This window comes from Kogia breviceps, chromosome 5 (assembly GCF_026419965.1).
Source record: "Kogia breviceps isolate mKogBre1 chromosome 5, mKogBre1 haplotype 1, whole genome shotgun sequence".
Lineage (NCBI taxonomy): Eukaryota > Metazoa > Chordata > Mammalia > Artiodactyla > Physeteridae > Kogia > Kogia breviceps.
The window spans coordinates 110,309,468-110,335,980 of record NC_081314.1 but is presented as its reverse complement, the minus strand read 5'-3'; the positions used below and the strand labels follow the sequence as shown (position 1 = coordinate 110,335,980).

At 33.8% G+C, this 26,513-nt stretch overlaps 2 protein-coding genes across 2 annotated transcripts in view; one reads left to right on the top strand and one right to left on the bottom strand.

Annotated features, from left to right (window-relative positions):
• The window catches only part of CHMP2B (charged multivesicular body protein 2B), a 29,863-nt gene extending 24,494 nt beyond the window's left edge, over window positions 1–5,369 (top strand). The window contains exons 4-6 of the mRNA XM_059064773.2: window positions 33–135; window positions 3,357–3,463; window positions 3,668–5,369. Coding sequence (XP_058920756.1) covers window positions 33–135; window positions 3,357–3,463; window positions 3,668–3,778 — 321 coding nt within the window. The 3' untranslated portion in view covers window positions 3,779–5,369. The remainder of the gene's footprint in view (window positions 1–32; window positions 136–3,356; window positions 3,464–3,667) is intronic.
• A 4,550-nt stretch (window positions 5,370–9,919) lies between these two features.
• On the bottom strand, window positions 9,920–25,717 carry POU1F1 (POU class 1 homeobox 1). Its single transcript, XM_059063790.2, has 6 exons — window positions 25,292–25,717; window positions 22,305–22,376; window positions 14,187–14,411; window positions 11,956–12,120; window positions 11,162–11,222; window positions 9,920–10,287 (listed from the first exon to the last, which is right to left on the bottom strand). The coding sequence occupies exons 1-6, from the start codon at window positions 25,431–25,433 to the stop codon at window positions 10,077–10,079; spliced, it is 876 nt and encodes a 291-aa protein (XP_058919773.1). The 5' UTR covers window positions 25,434–25,717; the 3' UTR covers window positions 9,920–10,076.
• Window positions 25,718–26,513: the final 796 nt, after the last annotated feature.

Sequence of the window (26,513 nt, the reverse complement as noted above, 5' to 3'; positions counted from 1 at the left end):
TGTAGCTAACATGAATCTTTTCATATATTTAGACAATGCAGGCAGTTAACAAGAAGATGGACCCACAAAAGACATTACAAACAATGCAGAATTTCCAGAAGGAAAACATGAAAATGGAAATGACTGAAGAAATGAGTAAGTTTAATAACTTGTAATGAAATTTACAGGTTTTTCTCTTTGAATTAGCAAGTTTATTTACTAGCAACCTCATATTCTCATCCATGAAGGCACAAGTGATGAGAAAAGAAATGATACAGCTCCCTTCTAGATAGATGACTATATTGTAATTTCATTGTATTTTTATATAAGGCTCAAAATTCTATTAACATTTAACTGAAGGAAAAATATAAAATATGTGATGCCATATTTCTATGCCATATTGGCCTCAGCAGTTTTACTTTGTTGATTAGAGGACCAAAACCAACGGTATAAGTTAGATAGTTTAAGAGTTGTGTTGATTCTTTTATACTGTAGAAGATATATAAATATATATAGAAGATATATTTATATTTTTTCATACTATAGAATATCTAATGTATATCTATATATAAATTTAATGTATATATTTCATGCTATAGAAAATCTATTTATATTGGAGGTAGAGATAATGGAGTTCTTTCATTCTTTTTTCTTTTTCCCTTTCCAGAGTCTAAATTTAATATTTAATTTTCTTCTTTTTGAGTATAAACTACAGGCTGTGGTGGAAATATGAGGAATAAAATGAACAAAGCTATAAAAACAATTTATCATCACACCACCCAGATATAGTTAGTGTTAACATTGTATATGTCTTTCCTATATTTTTCCATATCTTATAAAGTGAGATAATCTAACATGGACAATTTTGAATCTTACCTGCCTTTAAAAAACAGTAGTATAATATAAACATGTACTCATTACCTTGAATTTTCCCTGAAGTCTATTTTTTTAATGGCTTTAATATTATGTAACATCAATATACCCTAATTTATTGAATCATTCTTACATTGGTCAATAAGATTGTTTTAAAATGTTCAATGTATTTGATAATCCTTTGATAAATATGTTTCTTTGTCTGAATTTCTTCAATGTTCTTAGAGTATTAACTTTTATAAAGCTTTTGATTCATACTGCCAGACTTTTTCCAGAAGGACTATACCCATCTTTACTTCACCGATAATAAATGAGTGACCCTTCACAACACCCTGGTCAACATTGAATCATTATTTGTATGATATGTCAAAGCTGGCATCATTATTTCACAAAGATATTTTCTAATTGTTTTACAACTATGTCGGGATATACCAGTTTAGTTCTGCTTATCTGCTAGCATTTTAATTTAACGGCATTTTTTGCATAAAATAGTATCTAATTAAATTACTAGGATTACTGAATTTACCTTTGTTCTAGTATTCTATTTCAGAGTATCTATTTTCCTTACAAGGTTTAATGATACTGTACATGTATCTTTGATAGTTCCAAAAATTGTTTACTTTAGTTTTTACTTTGAACCTTTACTTTTAAAAATATAATTTTTCGAAGACATCATTAGTGAATTTTTAATGACTGAGAGAATTGTCGTTTATATAATGATCACGGTATCTAATATGTTTATGTGGATTCCAGTGATGGTACAGGTGTGAGCAGATCTTAACAGAGGGATTAATTATTCCATTAAGCTATAATGAAGAGAATCAATAAGCTTGTACTTAAAACTTGTATCTGTCACAGTTCTTGTTTGTGTTTTAGTAATTTGAAAGTGAGTCTGAAAGAATAGTAGTTCTTGGTGGTTACTTGTTTTTTCAGTAAGGTATTTTAACATTAGTACTTTCACCCAAAGATAAATTCAAGGTTTAAATGGATATGCCTTTGTCCAGTTAGAATTTATATTGTACAGTGTTGCTTCAATGCTTGTTCGCATTTAGATTTTGGAAACAAGATCTTTGGGAAATTTTTATTACATCCTGATTACAGCATTCTGGTGTTTCTTCTCCATCCTTTTCTTTCATTTTTTCTGCAAGTAGTTTTTCATTCAGGTCCTTATAAACTCTGACCTGGAATCTCCACCTCCCGTGTTACTTCACTACAATCTGAGTATCACTGCTAAATTATTTTTCTAGAAGCTTACCTCTGAGTGTGCTGATCATATTCCCGCAGTGGCTTCTTTCTGACTACAAAATAAAATCCTGCATTATAAATCAAACAATTTTCAGGTCAAGCCCCTTTATTTTGTCAGTGCGAATATTGAGGCCCAGAGAGGTAAAGTGACTTCCCCCAAAGTTGCACAGGTACTAAGTGGAAGAATTGAAATTGTAATTAAAATCTTAACATTCACTTTACTTCTTCGGAGATGATATTCCCCTTTTTTGGCCTTAAGCTCTTTAGCTTTTTCCAATTGACTTTATACTGTTAAACTAACACAAAAAATTAAATTATCAAACCATGCTCATACAAATCAGAGATCTTAACCAATATCAAGCTTTAGTAGCAGTGTCAAGGATACAAGCTATTAAGATGCACATGCAAAACAAGGAGAGTGGTGGACATCCCAAATGACTCTCCAAGTCTTTTCTTTCCATATCAGACATAAGCTCTTTGACCTAGCATAAGAGATCATGTGTCCAATAGGTTTGCTTATCATCTCATGTTGAAGAGAGCATTTTAGGAAATATATTAAATTTATACCTCAGATGGTCACCTACCTTATGTGTTATTTTCTAGGGAGTCATGGATATAAACCCATAGATAGTAGCTATAGCAATACCAAAGCAAAAACAGCCTGCTAGGAGCATTCCATAAACAAGGACTCTCTTGCTAGCAAATATTAGTCTGTCTAGCAGGAGCCCAGTTAGCAGCGTGCTTACAGAGAGATCAGACTAGGTTACCTGTCTTCCTTTCTCTGGGGGCATTCCAGTGATCATGATAGTAATGATCACAGGCCAGTTGCTTTAATTCTTTCCTTCTCAACCATTTTCCATTTATACATCTTAAATAACCAAACAGGGGAACTTACTGTTTCTTATATATATTCCCTATTGCCTTCCACCGTGTCTTTGCTCACACTACGCTATCTCCGTTTGGTTAAATCCTATGTGTCCTTCAAGGACCATCTCATATTACTTCCCCCCAGGTGGATATACTCTTCTTCCCTTTGAAGCTTTATAATCATTTACCTTTCCATTTATCAGAAACTGTTTATTAATTTTTCTCTGTTCTACTTAAGTGTAAACTACCTATAAGATCTTTACTTTTCTCCATCTATTCAAAAAGTTTATTTGTACTGTGTAAATTACATAGTTGGGCCTTTTTCTAAAAATATAAACCTAACCTGAAATCTGTTTGAAAGTAACTGCTTTGTTTCCTCCCCTCCTCTCAAGTCAATGACACACTTGATGACATCTTTGATGGCTCTGATGATGAAGAAGAAAGCCAAGATATTGTGAATCAAGTTCTTGATGAAATTGGAATTGAAATCTCTGGAAAGGTATGAATGTCATATTCTCTCAGTTGGAAATATTTTCTCTACCATTTGTGTCACTTAATTGTTTTAAGTCTTCCTTTATGTTAGGTTGTATGTTTTTAATATTTGTTTGAAAAGTAAATTACACTTGTTTGCAGCACATCCTTTATATCCTATCCCAAAAGTTTGATAATACACATTTTTTCTCTTTTTCTCTCTTTAATATAGATGGCCAAAGCTCCATCAGCAGCCCGAAGCTTACCATCTGCCTCTACTTCAAAGGCTACAATCTCTGATGAAGAGATTGAACGGCAACTCAAAGCTTTAGGCGTAGATTAATCAAAAAAGCCATTATATTTTGCCTATTATAATTATTTAGTATAAACCAGGCACAGTGCAGATTCCTTTTACAAAACACATTTATTTTGCAAAAACGAAGACCATGAGTAAACAGTTGTTTCCTAACCCATGGCTGTTTTGAATCTTTTGCCAAAGAATGACAATGATACAAAAATGGGAACAGTTTGGATTTTAATTAAAACTGTTTAGGAGTGATGATGTGTAAAATGTTGACTTCTGCATGGCATAGAGAAATTATATTCATTACTTAGTGTAGTTTATGTTCTAAATCTTTTTCACTGAATACAAATCTTGTTAAAGCCACTAGGCACCAGCTTAAAGAGACCTGTAAAAATATTAAAAGTATATCATTAATTCTCTATCTGTTAACTTGTCCTTTGTAAGCAATATGTGTTATGACCATAGGCAGTTCAGCTGCCAAATTATTTTTAAATTACTTAAAAGAAGAGTGCTATTTAAACATCTGTCTTAAACAAAAACTGTTATGAGTTTTTCTTTTCTTTTTTTTTTCCTTTGGAAGAACATTCTAGTTGGTAAGTTTCTTACCTTTCAAAATGTGCTTGGCCACTGCCTTAAATAGCACAAACATACTGTGCACATCTTTAAATCATTTTAACTGACAGAAAAGAATTACATTTTAAACTCAAATTGAAGCCTTTTACAAAAATTATCCAGGCTCTTTTTTGTAAAGCTTATAAAAGTGAATTAAATATAATTAGCAAAAAGAGACACTGAATTAATAACATTTTATAGTAATAAAACAATATATTTTGATCTTTCTTCCAAGAACTGAGATTTTCTCCATATGAGTTATAATTTAATCTCTTTAGTTTTGAACTGTATTAATGTATACACTGAACCCTCTAAATTGAAGCCATCATTCTCAGTTAAATAACACTACTATGACAGTACTCAACCTAAATTTTAAAAACTAGCATTTTTTTCTTGGTAAATAAACTACAACCTTGTCAGAAATTACTGCCTGAATGTGTATTAATGTATTAGCTGCATTTTTTAAGGTAAAGTTGCTATGGTATTTAATGTGAGTATAGAAAGTGAGAATAAGTGAAAAAGTGGCAGATTAGTTAGAATTTAGAATTAGGTTAGCTTTGAAAAATGATGTTGTCATATATGGGTTTTAGCACATCCCACCATAAAAACTTTTCTGGAGGAGATCAGATGGCTGTAACCTGGTTAATTTGGGATAATGGATTTTTTGGACTAATATGGACAGCATCAATACATTTTAGGACTAGTAGACATGTGGCATATGGATTGGTGGGAAAAACGAAAACCTAAACTTTACAGTTTATAATCCATAAACCATTTTATAATGTTCAAAGATAAGATTCTGTTATTGATAATATTAAATGCAGTTACCCTGAACATTGATGGGTCAAAACATTTTACTGGATTATGGAATGTTAACCCAGAACTTGTTTTGATTCTTGGATGTACATAATAATGCTAATAACTAACTTTCTTGTTTACTTTCTTGTTTACATGTGGGGGGTTTTGTTTTTAAAATTATTTTGTTTAAAAAAATCCCAATAAAGGTTTATTGCTGTTATGTTTTTTTTCCCCTTATCTCTTTAACTCTATTTTTGGTTTCTGCTAAAGTTAAAAGTTTTATGCATATGTGGTAATTTTTCAAAAGACTGATTTTTATTACCTTCTTGGAAGGAAAAATTAGATAACTCTGCTACTTACATTTTAACAATAATTATCTTTTTAAGAATTAGCAGCTGATACAAGACTGATGTTTGTGAATGGAGTAAGTCTAAGAATTGGTGTTTTACATGAAATTAATCTGATAATTTCTTTCCTAGAACTTCCAGGGGACAACCATTTTTCAACAGATAGGTGTTAGAGCTTATTTTTTTTTTAATTTCAATCAAAAATGAATGCCACAGAAGACTTTGGGATCCAAAGGAAAAAGTAGAGTCATTCTGATTTGGCTACATTTATAAAATGCTCTAGTGGCAGTTTTCAGCAACAGTCACTATAAATTTGTAATGTTACACTATCCTTTGCTAAAAATAATATTTCCTTTTAGACCCTTAAGATTAGGAAACAAGGATTCTTACATACTGAGTTTAATGAAAATACTGATTTTTTTTTAAACTTGATTTCCCTCATTTCCTACTTTGGGCAAAAGGATTTTTTAACAGCTGTAGTCAAACAAAAGTTTGCCAGTAGAAAGAGAGCAGAGGAGTATAGAAAGGGATGCAGCCCAATGTCATATTCTATTTCTGGATGTAAAAGTCATGGATGGAGGAGATTGCTGAGTCTCAGAGAAGTAGAATGTGGTACAAAAATGTCAATACTCATCTTGCACAGACTGTACTCTGTGCTCTGAGAGGAGCACCTGGTCATGGCAGGGATAGTGGAAATGGGCTCAGGAAATTAACACAATATTGAAAATCAACTATACTTCAATAAAATAAATTTAAAAAAAATTTTAAAAGATAGTGACCTTGTAGACCAGAGTGGGGAATCTAGTAGCCTGTGAGCTTTATGTTATTTGACCCGCACAGTGATGTGTATTTTATTCTTTGTAATGAATGCCTTTAGGGAGAAGCCTGCCCTTGCCCCTTGGCCACATGTGCATTCCTTACTAGCCCAGTAGTGACACTTCTAGCCTGATCCCAGTGGATCCAATTTAAACATGTACCCCAATTTCAGACACTCCCATGTTAAAACAGTGTATGTGCAGATCTGAAAAGAGACCAGTGAAGACTTTCTCCTTTGATGCCATTACTCTACATGAATAGGGTTTTGCAGCTACAAAAAAATAGATCAACTTTCCAATTTCCTTTCTGTAGAAGCTGAGTCCCATAAAGGTATTTAAGACCATTCCTGTAACTTAGTTCCTTCAAGAGTCAATTGGATTGAAGCCTGAGGATCCTGAAGTCTGATTTGAGGTACCCTGCTATTGGAACAGCACACACACTTCTTCCTCTCCCACAAGCTATCCTCCTAAGAACCTGAAAACGCACTACACGCACACACACGTGCGCAGGCACATACAAACGTACACACACACACACACACACACACACACACACACACACACACACACACACACACACACACACACACACACACACACACACACACACCTCTGTCCCCAAACACTGAAAATGTTTCCTTTAACTAAATAAATACTTCGATATGGAAAGGTAAATTACATGAATGAGTTTCTCAACCACCTCTACAGGGTAAAATTGAGTATACCAACAGGTAAGTGACAAACAGATCTTTCCATGTTAGTGGAACGCTACTGAATTCCTGAAGATTTACCACAGAAGAGCTCACAAAAACATGAGATGGAGAGGCTGTGTGGCTTAAGTCAGCTTTTGACATTTATTCCCAAATGTATGAACACATAGATACTGCACAGCAAATCACATTTGTCATTTGTTTAATTGCAGTTTAGGATTCTAAACATAAACCATTTTCTATTTCTTAAAAAGGCCAGTATCTGTTAAAATTCTGTCTCAATATAGTTAGAAAATGTAGTCTCAAAACTCATTTATACAAATGAGTTAATAGCAAATACCAATGCATTTACAACCAATGAATAGCTAAATAACTAAGGAATTGCTATTTCAATATTAAGTATTGATTCAAAATATTTTTAGGGAGAAAAATTGGTTTCCAATGCTAATTGTATCTAAAGTTGCAAAGAATGACCTTTAAAATGTCTGATAATATCTAAACATACATCTGTAATAATGACTAAGCATGTATACATGCTTGTTTTTGCTATATAATGTCAGATTAAACATTCCCAGCAGTTTCATATTTTAAGTGCAAAAAGTCTGGATTTTAAATGCAAAAACTATTCTAGATTTATATTGCATTACATTTGCTTCTATTTGCAAGTTTCAAAGGCATGCATATATGTATTTTTAGGTGTGTATATATGTATGTACATTTTGCCCTGCCTTTTGCAAACTAAAGAATCACTCCCCCAACTAATATATGCTTTAAGCAGGTGAATTATCAAGAGAAAGTACTTATAAATCCACATAGCTGAATAATTTGGAATTTACTCTCAAATAAGAAAAGCCTTTTTATATATATAGTAAATATATATATATAGTATATTAAATATATAGTTAAATATATATTATTTAACACCTCCTGGGTGCTAGATGTGTGCTTAAGCATGGATGATCAGGCCACTGAAAACTAATTTTTTTTAATTATTATTATTGGGGTATAGTTGTTTTACAATGTTGTGTTAGTGTCTACCATACAGCGACATGAAGTAGAGTCCCCTGTGCTATACAGCAGGTTCTCAGTTATCTATACATATCAGTGTATATATGTCAATCCCATGAAAACTAATTTTTTTTGTTGTTCATGATATATCAAAGTTTCTAGCCATCCAATTAATGCTGATTATGTGTGCACAGACAAACATAATCTACATAGATTATGACCTGTATAATGCTTGGTCTTCATTAATATTACAAAAAGCAAGAGACAAGACACTATAGTGTATTTAGTAAGCATTCTAAATTTAAAAATTTAGTCTAATTGTTCCCGTTTTTGTGACATAAAATAAGTTAAACATTGCCAGCAGATTGACATTCAAAATGCAAAACAAAGTCATTATTTGATAGTGCTATCACATTACAGTCTACTTCTGCCTACAGGTTTTAAAGAAGTGCATTCTTCTTTTAAATTGAAGTATAGTTGATTTACAATATGTTAATTTCAGGTGTACAACATAGCGATGCAATATTTTTACAGATTATACTCCATTTAAAGTTATTATAAAATAGTGGCTATATTCCTTGTGCTGTACAGTGCACATTCTTATAAATTAAATAAATATGTCCCTCAAGGTACAACTCTCTGAATTGAAAAGCTCAATATAGTAAACTTTTTTATTAATAATAAATCATATTCTAACCAATTACATAAAAAATGATCATCTTTTCTGATAGGAACCCAGATGATTTTCTAGGTTGTGAGATTTCAAAAATAAGTTATGTTATTAAATTAGACTCCCTTCAAGTTTGTAGCCATTGTTAAGAGCACCCCTTTGTTCATTTAACAAAGACTACATGCCCATTGTGAGCATAGGCTTTCCCAGGCACTGGAAAAACAACAGCAAACAAGCCAGACCTCTTCCTTGCACTTTTACAGCTTACAGAAATAGCAGTGTGGGGCTCAAGAATCAATAAAGCATGTTTTCTGAAGCTAAACATCAAAAAAGCGAATGTCTGGGAAGAATAAAAAGAACATAAATTAATATTTCTACAAATTTATTTTGAAACACTTCTTTGGGCTCTATGCCCTAAATGTTAACTTCAAAGGTGTCACTTCTAAGATTTATTCCTAAATGCAATAATAAAATTCAAAGGCCCCTGTGGCTCTTAAGTGCAAAACTTTTAGTTGAGGACTTCCCTAGTGGCGCAGTGGTTAATCCGCCTGCCAACTCAGGGGACACGGGTTCGAGCCCTGGTCTGGGAAGATCCCACATGCCGCGGAGCAACTAGGCCCGTGCGCCACAACTACTGGGCCGGCGCCCTAGAGTCTGCGAGCCACAACTACTGACTGAGCCCACGTGCCACAACTCCTGAAGCCTGTGCACCTAGAGCCTGTGCTCTGCAACAAGTGAAACCACTGCAGCGAGAAGCCCGTGCATCACAACGAAGAGTAGCCCCCGCTCACCGTAACTAGAGAAAGCCCGCACACAGCAACAAAGACCCAATGCAGCCAAAAATAAATAAATAATAAAATAAATTTATATTAAAAAAAAAAAGTTTAGTTCAAACAAACTATTAGAGCTGATGGTAACCAGGACATCAGTTAAGGAATTTTCTAATTGGATCTCTGTTGATATTCTTTATGTGACATTACTGACTAAAATATTAAAAAGCAAATACACAGCCTTTGGAAAAGGAAACTTTAAAAGACCACTCCCCTGTGTGTGTGTGTGTGTGTGTGTGTGTGTGTGTGTGCGTGTGTGTGTGTGTGTGTGTGTGTGTATGAAGAGACAGGGAGAGATATACTGAGAGAGAGAATCACTGTTTTATTCCTATTAGTCTCTGGCTTAAAAAGTACAATGTGGCTTCTGGGAATAATTCATCAATATAATTTAAATTGTCATATTTATTTTTAAAGTAGAAAAGAAAAGCTTCTACAAAAGTTACTGATATGATTTTTTTGAAGCTAACCAAAAAAGGAATTTCTATTTTGGCTGGAGAAGAGAGAGGAATGAAAAATAGAAAAACTGGCTATTACACAATAGGAAATCTTATCTGCATTCAAGATGCTCCTTAGAAATTGTAAATAAACTCTGATTCAGACTTGTTTTCACCCGTTTTTCTCTCTGCCTTCGGTTGCAAAACCAAACCCTCACTACTTCCTTCTCCAAGTTCAGTTCTTCAGCCATCCGCAAGATCTCTTGAGAGGAAGGTTTATTTTGTTCTCCAAAGTGTCTCTCCAGAGCGTCTTTAGCAGCAATACTGGGAGGTGGGGAGTTGACAGGAGAGAAAGGGAGATAGGATATTTTTAGGGATGTTTTTGGCAGATCAAAATTGTTAGTTTGAATTTCCTAAATAGTAACATAAAAAGGAAATTTAAAGACTCCGAAAACACCTTCAAAGCTCTTCAACAAAGATAAATGTGCAGTTTGTTGAACATTTGGATGCTTGCTAGTCTTACGTAGGCTACCTATACCAGAGTCACAGGAAGAAATAAGTAGGGAAACCCAGACATTGTGTTTATCCCACTTTGTGCCACAAGAGGGCACTGACTTACTGAGAAGGAAATAATTCTGTAGGCATTTCTAAATGTCCCCCAGAAATCATTTATTTACAATAAATGAAATGTTTCATGTACAACTAACCCACTAAAACAGAAACTATATTTTAGCAATTCCCCTGTGAGCCTCATGGAAATTACAAAAAGATCAATGAACAATCTTTCTGGCTTGAAATGCAATGAGTTATCTTGAACTTTAAGCAGCTAAAATACTGATGACTAGCTTTGTTACTTGTAGTAACATAGATACCATACTGCCAGAGCAAGAATTATGTATCAAAGGACAATAGAAACGGTCACTCTATTTAGAAGTGATTGTCCAGTTTCTGTTTTATCCAAAACTTGCAGAGTAAAACTGTTCTTGAATCAAACAATACATATTTTTCCATCAAATTTTTAATTTCCAGCTATATCTCACCAGTAATTTATTAAATGTTACGCTATTTCACCTCTTATTTTCTCAATTGACTCTATTCATTTTTATGTTATATTGAACCTATATTATGCTTAAATGCTCATTCCATTTGTAAAATATCACTTTCTTCTCCAGTAACTCTTAATATCTCAAAAGTATACCTGATAGTTGTTCTCCGTTTCCTTTTTCTTTCATTTGCACCCACTTTCTCATTGTATAAAGCTGTGATGGGGAAAAGATGAATAATTACAAAAACAAAGTAAGTCTTTTTATTTTAACTATCAGATTTGGATTCAAAATTTTCTTTATAAAATAATGCAAAATAAAATTACCATACATTTTTGTTTTAAAGTTTTGCAGTCTACATCATTTTAGATTACAAGTCCTAGATTAAAACGTTAACACAGAAATAAATATTAACTTCGCAAAAACACTTGTCTTTAAATCATATCCCTACTTTTAGTTGGAACACTTGCTCTGAATGCTCTCAAACCTTGCTCTTTATCCAGCCTTGACATTAATATAAGTAGATAATTTTATCACAATAAATTGCTCATCTAGCAATTGCTTGTGTGTGCAAATGCTCTGGCTACACTTATATTAGGTTATGAAAATGATTCATGTATAATTACTACAGTATATACCCCAGAGGCAAAACAATCTGGATGTGTTAAAAATAATCATTTTACCACTTCACACCTATGCCTTATCGTCTAGAAGCTTTCCTTATACAGTTTATTCTCTCACAATTTACATTCTCAGTAAACTTATTTCTACACTCCCACTGGCCTTGCTTTTTTTAGTGTGATGAAACAAGATATTTATTTTTCACGTCAAAGAGAAAAAGCAAACCCAAACCAAACTTCAAGCCTCTCACTTTAGCATTAATCCAACCAAGGAAAGGCATTGTTTTCAGGTTAGAACATCACTGAGCCTCCAGAAACAACTTTAGTACCTCCTACTTGCTCGGCTTCCTCCAGCCATTTGGATAATATTGCTTTTAGTTTGCATGCATTTTTGAAGCTGAGCTGCAGGTTTTCAAATCGGCAGATAGTTGTTTGACTGAATTCAGAGCCATGCACAGCTGCCAGGGCTTCCCCAACATTTGTTTGGGTGTATCCTGTGAAAAAAACAACAAAGGCCATTAACTTCAGTTTTTCAAGAAACATTCATTTTGGTCCATTATTGTACAATTTTGTGTATCTTTGTCAACTATTAATTACCACTTTTAACCATATATTTGTTGGCAACTTAGGGTAACAGTAAGGTTCAGTGTAGAATTGTTCAGTATTTCAAAAAAAAATTCCTTCTAGTTAATAAATTACTTTTTTAGAAGTCAAAAGAATTCAGGTAGGAACATCTGCCATTCATAATATTTAGCCAGATTGGTTAGATGTGTCATAAACACTTTAGAAGACATTTAAAAATTCTCTTAATCATTTTTATTAAACATCTGATGATATATACTCAAAATCTATAGTATATTAAATATAATGCATAAACTACATGGTGATATATCATAAATATTTTTATCTCAACTTTAAGAGTGAAAAATTCAACATGTTGATGATAAAACTAAGAATTGTGTTTACTTTCCTGAAAACTAAGAATTGTGTTTACTTTCCCTAAAAACATGTTTATTATGAGACTTTGATCACACAATATTTTATGTATACCTCCAAGCATATTTACGATATCATTCGGTAATGCTTCTATCTCCAGGCAAAAAGTTCTCATAGATTGTCTCAAACATTTTTAGAATACAAGTTGATATAAGCCATCAACATAGAATTTGAAACATTCACAGCAATATAAATAGCAAATTGAAAATGAATGTTATAAAGATGCCTACTGCTGTGTTTATGACAAATAGTTACTACATATTAATTCAGGGCCTAAGGCTATATACCTGTATGCATAAAATAATTACCTATGATGCCCATCACTAAATATCATTAAAAATAACCAGTGGCTCATTTCACAAATGCAAAAGTTTGCACCATCCTTTCAATCCATTAAAAACTACATTTCATGCATTAAAATCAAGGTTAATTATTATGGTTATTTACATTAAAAACACTTTTCAATAAAGTGAGCAAAGGCTAAGAACAGACAGTTCACAGAAAAGGAATTACAAATGACTGTCAAACACATGAAAGAACATCTTTCATTCTTCACTCATAATAACAGAAATTTAAAATGAAACTACCATAAGGCACCACTTTGACCTATCTGATTTGCAAAGATCCAAAAGATTTAATAGCATCTTTTTCCTTCAACAATTATTTTTTTATTCTATGTGCCAGTCACTGTTCTAAGTGCTGAGGATATGCCCCTAAGGAGAAAACAAAAAAGAAATAAATAAACAAAAACCAAAGTACAAAAAACTCCTGCCTTCATGGAGCTCATATTCTGAAGGGTGGCAAAAGAGACACCCATGGTGTTAGTAAAATTTGGTACAACTTCCACAGAGACCAATTTGACATCTATCGAGATTACAAACACACATACTCTTTGATCAGGCAATTTTGCTTTTAACACTTTCCCTTCACATGTATTTATATAGGTGCAAAATGACATTTATGAAATTAATTATTGTGGTATTGTTTTCAGTAGCATAAGATTGAAGGCCATATAAATTCCACCAGCAGGAGACTGGTAGTATATTCATAAAATGGAAATTGGCAGATGCATTACAGAAAGCTCTCTAAAAAACTAATATTGAAAGCTCTCCAAAACAAATAGTTAAATGAAAAAAAAATCTGTATGAAGAAATATATGTATCTGCTTGTATGTATATGCATAAAATATATCTGGAAGGCCACACAACACTGATAAACAGGAAAAACAAGCAGAAGGGATATATTTCACTTATACCTTTTTAGCCTTTGAATCATACAAAGGTATCTCTTCAAATAAAATATAGGTTAAAAAAAGGCACTTCAAAACTTAGCTCTGAAAAAGAGTACCATTAATTTAGAAATCTATGTATTTTGGCAACTAAGAATTTACAGGGAAATGAATGTTTTTGTAGGTTTGTCATCATTCGAGTAACTTACATCCACAGTAGAGATGTAGAATGAGAACTGTCTTGGACTGTTGAGCAGAGTGTAAGAGACTGAACAGTAACAGAGGAAGAATTTGCAGAGCAGGTTGTGTGCCTCACTGCTCATAACAAGCACATACCTAGCTTAATTCTTCTCACTTTAAATTCATTGGCAAACTTTTCAAGTTCTCGGATTTCTGGAGAATCCATGTCTATTGGCTCTTCAGCCAACTTGCTTTTCCGCCTGAGCTCCTGCTTGAAATCAGCGGCTGTGAGGTCCTCTGCCAGGAGAGGCTGGTGCATGGGAGGAAAGCCATGACTCAAGGTGTGGTCGGGAAACTTATAAAGACAAGGGGCTAAGCTCCCTGTAACAGCAAGAAAAGGAAAGGACCGTTTGTAATTATCCCCCATTTCTATACATGCAAGAGTTTGGCCCTTAAGATTATTCTGTGACAGCCAGTCTCAATTCTGAAAGGTTACCTGACATTCAGTCTTCTGAAATAGAAGAGTAGCTTAGTATAAATGCGATGACTTATTTTCCACCTTCCTGGGAGCAGCAAAAACAAAGATCATGCAAAGCCAAAGGAAAGAAGCAGGGACTTGCAGATAATTAAAATAGAAATAAACAAATTTCACAGAAGTGTGAGTTTTCCATCATTTTTTTCTCTTAAAAGACATCTATTCCTGGGAATCTGAGGTTCCACTTTAACCAGAATGTACATATTCATCTCTGTTTTCTTAATTCATTGAACAAATAATCTATGATGTTTGTTATAATCAAGGCATGTGGTTAAGGGCTATGCTGGGAAGTTTTCATAGGATTGAAAAATTGATTTTACATTATTAAGAAACCCCACTGATTTTTCAGTAAATGCTTAATTTAGTAAAGGCAGGTAAAAAGAAATTTATGAGAACACAAAATACATTAATATGTTTAAATAGATTTGACGTTAACAAGCGACAGACATTAACAAAAAGTAATTTTTAAAGTTCTATTAAAAAGTCAGCAACAAGAGTTCTTGAAAAGTATAAAAGAAAATGGAATCACTTCTTGACAATTATTTAGGAAGCAAAAATAAGTGGTAAGGAAGGGTGCAGTTCTAGCTATGATAGGTAATCATCCATAAATGATGAAGCATTGAATCCATTTAGTGAGTTAAATAAATCACAAAACTCTAAAAGATTTAATTTTTTAATTGCTTCTAGATTTCATTCTTCATTTGGAAAGAAGAGTCTGCCTCAGTTGTGGAGTGTGGGTGAGAGGATGGTATAAGCCAAATTCCCACACATTTTATTTCTGTTTTCTTCATCAGTACTTTACATTTTTATTCATAGAGGTTTAACTTTAATTTATATTAAATGACACCTGCGTAACCAAGACATTTTGATGTAAATAAAATATGCAATAATTAATAATTTTTCTTATGAGTACAAATAAGTATTTAAACTAAAAATAAATGACTACAGAATACCTGCAGTAATCACTCTTAGAAACTTACTGAAAAAATACCTCGAGTTTATGCTACCTATAATTTCTCTATAAATACATTCACAAGTCAGACATGAGTAATAGTGTATTTTGACAGAATACATAAAGCTTACATTAATATATCAACACGTAGTGAGCAAAGAATAGAGTAAATCAGGAAATTGTTGGCTTGTATTATGTACATGAGAATATGTAATTATATAGGGTACCCCTATCCAGTAGACTATATTACTTTTCTGAAGCAAAATACATATACAATTGAGAAATTAAACAAAATAGCATAAAATAAATTTAGCCGTTTCACAGATGTAAAAAATATACAAAAGAAACTATTCCTCGCTAGAGCAATTAATGTTACTTCTAAAAATCAAAATTATCCAGTTTTTTTAATATTAATTTTTAATTTATTACATAACTCAATTTGTTAATGTTTATTACCTTTGGGGTTCATTTTTAGCTTTCTATTAGTTTTACGTTTCTGCTAGTTGAACTAAAAGAAAGGACTAATATATAAAAAAGAAGACTGATCACTTTTATTTTAACATCTACTTAATATTTATCTCAAGACTTTTCTTTTACTTTGCTTTCAGATTTGAATCTTACACATATGAAAAACTCTTCACTTCTTTCATCAGAAAGAGCAAATGCCACTTAATACACTTAGTGATGAAATACTCTGAGAAACAGTAAAGACAGAGAGACAAATCAGGCTGCTGTTTTATTTTGCATATTTAATGTATTTTAAGGCACTTTGGATAACTCATGTAATCTGTGTCAAATTATTTTTATTTCACATAAGTAATTTGTTGCATATCGTTTACATGAGATGCAGAAAGGTCTGAATTTGTTAGCAATCTTGATCACTCTTTTCAATTTTTCTTGCTGATAATAGTTGCACTGCTACAAATCTCCATGCTGTGTTCATTTTACATTTGTCATCTTCTTATCCTTATATAAACAAATGAAGTAGAAAAGATATGTATTTTTTACCCACAATTTAAAATTTGAATAAAAACAAGTGAAATAACCCTCCTTGGGTGCTATGATGAATTCACTACACAGTTGAAACTAGAAGTGAAGTCCAATGAACATTGCAGTAAACCACATCAAAATAATCAGTTCATTTTTCAGGTAGTCTGTACTCAGGGAAATCAAATGACTTTAAAGATTTCTGCATCTTAAACATATTTGGCTACATTAAACAAACGCTTTCAGACAAAAGTATTATATTTATTTAATAAAATGTTGGAAGTGTGCCATCTCTATTTCTGGAAGATTTTAAAGCTAGTTTACACATTATAAATACTCTGGAGAAATGCACATTTAGCGAATAAATTTGAACATGAGTCCATAAAAAGTACACAGGAAATACCATGTTCAAAAGTCTGGCATCCAGAGGAAAAAGGAAAGCACAAAACATAAATAAAATAAATTAAAATAAAATAAAATAAAAACATGTGACATGTTTTTATTTTCCGTTAATTGAAAGTATACACAATTATCTGCAAGGACACGGTTTTCCTGGAACTAACCTTAAACAGAAATTCATGACAGTCACAAGCACAGCCAAACAACCTGTGGTTTCTATCATATGATCCTATATTTGGGGAAAAATGGGGAGTGATTGGTATGGTATACTTGACAAGATATTTAAAAATTTTTTCTAAAGCCCGGATTATTGAAAAGTCAGGTTGGGGAGGAGGAGAATAAGATGCAGTGAGTCGTGTGCAGCAGAAGTTTCATGAACAATTTCCAAAACATTGCTAAAGCAAAATTGTCTATAAGCCTAGAACAAGTGCACACCTAAATAGCTCGGAAGTGTTTGTACATTCTTTACAGCCCAAGATGTATTTTCACACTGCAGATTAATCCACCACAGCCTTTCTGAACTGCTCTGCATGTACTTCTGGGTGGCGGAGGAGGGAGAGGAACAGAGGTGAGTCTTTTAAAGCATGTGATGGGGAGGCCATGGCCTTGCCTTGCGGGGACCTGGCTAAAGGTTCTGTGATACAGGACAGGGGGCTCTTCTGCATCATGTGGCTCAGCCAGATGCTAACTGACAACATCTCTGAGGATATGAAGCTTTAAAAGAACAAACAGGGGAAGCAGAGGGACACAGTAAAATACTCCCACCTTGCTGTAGACATGCACAGCAAAGTGCATTTGAATATCTCCATTTCTTTCGTGTTTCTTTGTCCTCATGCATGACAATGTGAAACAAATCATAAATTTGAACTGTGATTGTTTTTCTCTTTTGTGCATTTGTACACCCTATTCATGTATAACAGGGTCCTCTTCCTGGTTTTATAAATTAGGTTAATTTGGAGCATAGCCATGCCTGTTTGTTTAAATATCGACTGTGGCTGCTTTACAATCACCGAGTTGGGTAGCTGAGACAGAGGCTACAAAATCTAGGGAAAATACATAGTGTCAGTGCTACTGAAAGTCCTTTCATGACCCAGAGGCAAAAGATGGTCAGAATTACTCCTTCCCTTAGTGTCAACACAACCAGAATAAGTTAGGGAAAAGTAAGACTAAATAAAACAGAAAATGACAAAAATGAAACAGAAAAAAAAAAAAAAAAAAAAAAAAAAGACAACTTAAGAATGAAGAGATGGGCTCCAAAGCAGACTATTTCTCTATGTCACTGTCAAACAGATTTCTGTTACCCTTTGCCCTAGCTCAGGTGGAAAGGGCACCTGCAGCCATACTAATATTTTCTCTTATTATCCACTTCTCATAAGAAAAGAACATCCATCTTCTTGATTAATTCTCCAATATCAGCTATTTTGCTTTCCTGATAAAATTAATTTTTAAGCAAGGACTCTTACAGCACATCTTGGGTGGCCATTGTGTCATAACCTTGCTGGATTTAGCAATCATTACCATGTAGCTGATTTGCCCAGTTTCCACAGGACAGTGGACAAAGTACGCAGCTCATTAAGCTTGTTTTCTAACTTTGGCCCAGCTTTAGAAACTGGAGAACAGACACAATGTCAGATACCCAGGAATCAGAGTTTTGAAGGGTTTTTTTTTTTTTTTTTTTTTTTTTTTTTTTTTTTTTTTTTTTTTTTTTCGTTATGCGGGCCTCTCACTGTTGTGGCCTCTCCCGTTGCGGAGCACAGGCTCCGGACGCACAGGCTCAGCGGCCATGGCTCACGGGCTTAGTTGCTCCGCGGCATGTGGGATCTTCCCGGACCAGGGCACGAACCCGTGTCTCCTGCATCGGCAGGCGGATTCTCAACCACTGCGCCACCAGGGAAGCCCTGAAGGGTTTTTAAATTTTATTTTGTGTTTTTCCAGAAGAGATCTTTGAATAGCATTTATAATTCCCTGTTTCCTATTATCTATACTGTAGGCTGTTGAATTATCTAAGTTCTCAGGAGAAAAGAGACAGAAGAAGAAATTTAACTGAGAATGTACCTGAAGAGAGGATCAAGGAGAAAGCCAGGTTGAGTTGGTACAAAGTTGCCACAACTCAACTCTGATAGACCTGTGGTGCCCACTGCAACTTGGATATGAAGAGACTGACAGTTGGAGATGCTGCCTTGAACAAGGTTTGTAATTAGTTCCTGGTGTGGATAATTCATTTCATCCAATCAGTCATTCTCTTTGGTATGCCCACACCTGAACTATGAAACACAGTGGATTCATCGGATGATTAGAGTCCTCCTTACCAACCTTAACAAAATATTAGCTATAGCTCTTGTCTTCCAATGGGTTATTACTTTAATGAAATGCTCAAACTACATGTAAGCAGCAGAGTATAGTGACAAAATAACCATGTTCAAATAAAGCAATTTCACACCCTTTGAAATATTGTTCTTTCTGCACCTTCACTTTTATATGGAGTATGTGACAATGAATCTGTCTTTGTCGTTGATGATTAAATGCTTCTGTGGATTGTGTGGAAGCAGCTGATTTGATGAATGCCTTGAGACTTCTCAGAAAATTCAAATGACATTGCCAGGTTTCTCTTGCGTTTTTTATACCTTTTCTGAATTCCTGAATACTTCTGAATTCTTGTGTTTTACAACTCAATTTGTGTAGCTTCTCTGGGGATGATGGCAGAAAGGTTCAGATTCTCGGAGATTTAATCGGTCATGATGCAAAGGCTAATTACCAAATATATGTCAAAATAGTGACATGGTAACAAATTATAAAGCACACCATATTTTAATGATATCCCTCTCAAAAAATATTCAAATATAATCTCTATGCTTGCTATGGTGAATTTTTCTTTCAGTGACAAAATGTATTTAATTTTGGTTTAAGATTACAACAATACCTCCAAATCTTAGGGCAATTTTTCTCGTGATTGTCACCAACCCAGGCTTTGAATCATTTTAAAGGGTTTTTCCAGTAGCCTCTCCTTTTTAACTTTTAATAAGGAAGAGAGTTTCCTGAGCCTGCCAGGGAAACTTGTACCAGCACAATCTGAGCTGCCTGTGGACTCTCAGTTTGAACCTGGGCCTGTTCTCTCCAATCCTGGAAACGGGAAGGGTGTAAGATTTCTCAGGCCAGCTGTGAACTCCACAGACACTGGCCTAGATCTGGTGAGAGGGAGGTGGTAGCAAAAACCGTCTAAAAGTATTTGGTCTGTGGCTGGTTTTATCTCTGCCAACCTCAATCCATTCCTGCCACTTGCTGGGTATAGAGGGAGCCTGTAGTTGTACCGGGGTTCCTGGGACTTACTGTGAAGGAAGAGCAAGGCCTTTTTCCTCCAAGAAAGGGCAGCACGTGGCCATGAGCTTGTTATATCCAGTCTCCATAATCAAAATGTGGTGGAGGCCACAGAAAGCATTCTGCCTGCACCCGTAGTGGCTAAATGCACATTATTCTATTTTTTTTGTTTTTGTTTTGTTTTGTTTGCTGTACACGGGCCTCTCACTGTTGTGGCCTGTCCCACTGCGGAGCAAAGGCTGCGGACGCGCAGGCTCGGCGGCCACAGCTCACGGACCCAGCCGCTCCGCGGCATGCACGGTCCTCCCGAACCGGGGCACGAACCCATGCCCTCTGCATCGGCAGGCGGACTCTCAACCACTGCGCCACTAGGGAAGCCCACATTATTCTATTTTATAATGAAAGTAGTTCATCATTGAGGGCTGTTCCCATTAACCATGAATACTGATTAACTACTACGTATATGAATCATAAATGATCTGTTTTCAAAGAGGAAGAAAAAATATGGCTTTCTTTATTTCTTACTTATTAAAGAGAGACATTAGGATTTACAGGTAACCATTAAGAACATCAGTTTTCATTTTATATAAAGGTGAGGATACTAGTTTATTCAGAATGCTGCCTAATAGAAGATAAAATAAGCTAATTTGTTCTGGAATATTTTATTTTAAAGTTTTAATGTTTTATTGAGTCTTAAACTGAGAAATTTTGAGAAATTAAAGGTTGGTGAACTAAATTCTTTGTTCAATCTTATCTCAAATGTATAAGCATAAATCCATATTTGATTTTTTATTACCTACTCTGGATAACAAAACACAAGACAAGATTTCCCTAATATGTGATTTCTCTATCCAGAGTTTCTCAATATCACACTAGCTTGCACACACACACACACACACACACACACACACACACACACACACACTCACATTCTCCCATAGATCCTTGGTAGTTTACTGTTACCCACAGTATTTCTATCCCTGCTGCAGAAATAAATATAAAAGATTAAGGGATACCCCAAAAAACTTCTGTGCCCAGAAAAATTGTTTCTATGGCCATATCCTAAAATTAAGTCATAACTTTCGTAATGAGTGGATCTCTTAGGTCATATTTTCTTTTCCTTAAGAAATGTGCTGGGCTTCCCTGGTGGCGCAGTGGTTGAGAGTCCGCCTGCTGATGCAGGGGACACGGGTTCGTGCCCCGGTCCGGGAAGATCCCACATGCCATGGAGCGGCTAGGCCTGTGAGCCATGGCTGCTGAGCCTGTGAGTCCAGAGCCTGTGCTCTGCAACAGGAGAGGCCACAACAGTGAGAGGTACAAAAAAAAAAAAAAAGAAATGTGCTGTCAATATCTTCATGCAAGTGTCAATAAACAAGTTGTTTATCTTGATCTAGTGATGCTTTACTTATCCAAAGGGAAAAAAGATATGTAACTTCAACTATTTCAATCTCATCTAAGAGTGAGAAGCATCTCAGACAGGGCTGCCAAAGACTCAACTATTGCTAAAGCAGCTGCAAATCACTCTTACCCTTCAATGTCTTATTTATCTTTATGGACCAAATGTCCAGAAGAAATATTGTGATGAGGAGAATGCTCTATAAGTTGGCCTATCTGCTTTGGTAGCCACATAAGATTACTGAGCACTTGAAACATGGATAGTGCAACTGAGGAACTGAATTTTAAATTTGACCTTATTTTAGTTAATTTACATCTAAATTTAAATAGACACATAAGGCTAGCGGCTACCTTATTATTACTGTAGACAAGCCCACTAATGGCATAAACAAGTGACAATGAGCAGTCTGGCAGTAGAGAATTAAAATTAAAATCATACAAAGCAAACACAAGAGTTAAGAAGCCTAGCAGTTCAGAGTTGTGTAGAATAGGGGCAATCAGGTATAACTATTATGGTCTCTGAAGACATCACAGATCAGAGAACATATCAATAAGCGGTGGTTTTACCAGCATTTCCAAGGTCAAGAGATCTGAAATTCATGATATACTCTGGTCAAGATTCCCTCAGACCCAGGAAATCCATCCAAGTGTCCCCAAACTCAATCTTATATGTAAAGACAATTTTTCTTACCTGCCATCACTCCATAGGTCGATGACTGGTTTCCATAATGACAGGAAGGAACAGAATAATGAAGTCCTGTTGCTGTGTTTCGCAATGTTGTCACCAAGAAATATGTGCACAAACATTTAGGAGTTTGGATCAAAGACAAAATAGACGGGACTGGTAAGAAAATGTACGAGGATTCAAGACACATTCGTTTCATTTCAAAAGTACACGTTTAAGCTATTCTTAAAGTTATATGCCAATAATTTGTTCACATTTGGGGGCGGTTCTCGGATGAGTAGGTTAAAACTAGGGATTGAAACTTGTCTCAAATAATGAGATCATGAATCATCAAAGTGGACTAGAGCCTTCATTAATTATATCCTGTGCTCTGTGTTGGGGTGATTGACCAGTTTGAAACTTGGCTAATTGGAAGCAGCCGAATTCTCGCAGGTTCCACCCAATACAGACATTGCAAAGAACTGAGGATAGTTTCTTAAAATTCTTGTATAACATAGTATAATACAGTGGTCTTTTTCTGGAACAATGAATACAGAAATTAACTCCTGATCAGTCTTTACTTCTGCTTATTCACCTAACAAATTTTTTCTATCAAAGAGGAAATGGCAGAGCCACTAGCCTTTTATTGGATATAATAATAAAAACCCCACTAAGTTCAGAGGCTTATGAAAAGCCTGTGACAATGTACAATGTATTTAGGCTGCTGTTGAAACCATGAGGTTGTAGGTTTTCTTCATGCACACAATTAATTCAACGATTCTAATGCTGAAGCTGATCAAAAAATAAGTTCGTTGGTTGTTGAGTAACTTGAGGTTTATAAAGGTTGAACCTAACATATAAACTTAACCTCATTTATAGTTATAGGTTTCATTGAATTAATGTGTGTGTTGAAAGTATTATAAATTTGAATGACTAAACTTTTATCAAGCTTTAAATATGAATCACAATGGACTACTGACAATAAAATCACTAGCCAATGTTTTCCTATGTATTTTATTTTCTCTTTTTTTTCATGAGATCCTGAATGTAGTGGTGGATTTTCATAAATAAAATTATATCTTCTTGAATAATATGAGATATTATAAAGAATAGATTTAGAATCCTTTGAAAATATATGGTCTACCAGTTAAAGACAAAATTTCTTCAGAAAATAAAACATATTTTCTCTAACTATAACTCAATTTTTAATATTTTAAAATATCTGCATAAATTTTCATTTTACAACGGACACAGAGAGAGAACTGAAGTCATTTTACTTTATAATGATTACTATGCATTCCAAAATTAAACATATAAACATGAAACGCATTCAATATCTAAGTGCTCTTCTCATTATAATCACTATTTTTAATTCCTTACTTAGACAATTAGATGTATATGATTACAATTTGATGAAAAAATTATAAAAATCAATGTTATTGCTATTTAAAACCCGTTAGGTCACTTTTACTGATTATGAATTTTTTACTTCCAAGGTTTAAATACCTTTTGTTTTTCTGATTTGGGGAAGTAGTGTAGAAGGGTAGGCTAACTTACTAAATACATTATTTATTTATTTTTAAATTATTTATTTATACATTATTATTTATAATTAGTTATAAATTAGTTATAAATAATATTTATAAATTAGTTATAAATTATTTATTTATACATTATTTACTTATTTTTAAATAAATAAATAGGGTTTTGACCTAAACTTGTTTAATTTTAACCTCAATTCCAAATTTTACTTTTATTCTAGCCAAATACTATCCACACACAGTAGATTAAGCAAACAATGCATTATCCTTCTCATCACCAACCTATATAAAATTCCTATTATGTAAAATATACAATTAGCTATGTGATAATTGTTTAAATTTATTTATACCACACCTGTTTGATAAAAATACTTTATTACATTTTCCAAAAAATATGTTTGAGGATATTTTCATTAGTACATTTTAAATTAAATTCTGAGAATGTTTAGTAGATAAAAAATCACTACATTAATATTTTCCCAACATCTAAATATATGGTCTCTAGATACTTTAAAATTCAGCCCAAGATTAATGCCAAACTTACGTATAAGTTTGAAAGCTGCTTAATTATAATAAAAGATAAGGCTAAAATACTTTAAATCAGCATATAAATGTATCAACTCAAATTTTGATTTTTAAATGTATAAAATTTAGTTCATATTTAGATTGCTTTTAAAACAAGTGGGAAGTGCTGTTAAACAGAAGACATTTACTCAACTCAAGACTGTTTATAAATCAACTTCAAAACACTTTGTTACTGCATAAAAAATGGACACATTAACAAAATATACTTATTTGCTTGGTTGTGTTTGAGACAATATATTTGAATTCTCAAGTTTAATTTTCATTTAAGAAAGTTATATCAGAAAATATAAAAACTTTGAAGTCTCTTCAGAACTCAGTTTTGAGAAAATTCAACTCAGTCCATGGGCTCTAAATATTATATTGCCTCTAGATTTGATTTCTGATTTTTTAATTATGCTAAAAATGTAAGTGTATTTAAACACCTAATTATCTTATTCTTTGAAACCCATTGTTGTTGGTATTGGGAATTATTCAGTTGTGTTTACTGTGAGGTGTATGACTGTTTTTAGACATGGTAGTAAATGTAATCTAAAAACCAAATAAATCTCTTAGATAAAGAAATAACACCTTTTAAATTATTTTACACTATTTCTTTAGCTTTGTTCTTTATCCATACATGTCTACGTAAAAATGGTTTTCAGACTCACCGTTTACTTATACAGAAAACAGATCTCTTTTATAATAAAACCAACAATAACAGAAATTACTACACTTGCTAATATTTCTTGAAAAATTTCTTAGGCATTTTGACCTCTTCAATATCCTGAATATTTAACTTAACACCAATGAAAATAAAAGAAGCAATGAGATTCTAAACTAACAAGATTCAAAGCGTCCACCCTGACATTTTAGGCCCAGCCACACGTAGACGGTTATTGGAGTCAGTACCTGTGGACATCACGTTGGTGGCGTGGTTGGAGACTGGTAGGCACTCGGCAGCGCTGTGATGCATTATCAGAGGCAGAGTTGCAGAAGACTCAGAATTCAGAGGTATAAAGGTATCAGCCGAAGTAAAAGGTTGGCAACTCATTCCCACAAAAGAGTAGAAAAATGAGGAGAAGTGCTGCCCCTCAAGTCAGAGTTTTATTATATCACCATCTCAAAGGGCCGTTTCAAATCTCACTACCTGCATATATACATCAGGGAGGCTCTGAGCACCAGGAGGGCGCGTGCTGGTATTTATACTGCAGGGAAATCCCTTTATACATGTTAATCGTCTTTTCCCAGGGGTATTGCTTCATCAATCTGGACAGTCTTCCTTCTTACCCAAACATAATCCATGCCCAAGAGGGGAAGCTGGTTCTTGGGTACAGACTGAAGGCAAAGGAGAAATATGAAACTTTGACAACTTCAGTAATTCAGACCTTTTAGAAAGAAATCAAGAACTTAAAAAAAAAAAAAAAAAGTGGCCCTCAAAGAAATAACACTGCAATGAATTGAAAAACACTAGGTGTGTTTTTGCTACTAACAAAATGATAAACTTATACATATGAGATTTTTTCTTTTTTTTCATAACCTCATTAAATCTGAAAAATAACAAAACAAGAGAAGTACATGCTACATGATTTTAAGCAGAACTTTTAAGTTTAAATTGAAAGAAGCATAAAAGACTAAATGTGAGAATGAATATATTGCCAACCAGTGATTCACACTCAATATAATTCTGAAAAACTAGAAAAACAATTGTATTTTTACTATATCACAAATAGTAAATGATAAAATATTAAATAAAATGGTAGTAATTTGTAGAGAAGATGAACATCAGTGATAGTATCTCTCCCTTGGTTTCAATTTATTCAACAAGAACATACACTTTGTGAGCTCTTACTAGATGTCAACGCTATTCTAGTCACTTTCTACAGTTATGTCAGCAAATGTCACATCTTTGTGAGATCTGTACCATTCTCACTAACCTTGATTGTGCCAGAGCCTCTGATCTTTGCCATTCCGCTCCAGAACCTGCACTGGGTGCAAACTTTCCACACAAAATATATTGACATTATAAAGACTATGAAAAAAATTATATACTATAAACAATTGATTCAAAGATAATTATCTGTATAATGATTTCACAGTGATCATGATTTCTACATATAAATGAATGAATGCA

Coding starts and splice junctions, on each gene's coding strand:
- POU1F1 (XM_059063790.2), bottom strand. CDS start 25,433: ATGAGTTGCCAACCTTTTACTTCGGCTGATACCTTTATACCTCTGAAT. Junction 14,412..22,304: donor GACCTATGGAGTGATGGCAG/GTAAGAAAAATT, acceptor TTGCTGTTACAG/GGAGCTTAGCCCCTTGTCTT. Junction 12,121..14,186: donor AGTGAGAAGAATTAAGCTAG/GTATGTGCTTGT, acceptor TTTTTTTCACAG/GATACACCCAAACAAATGTT.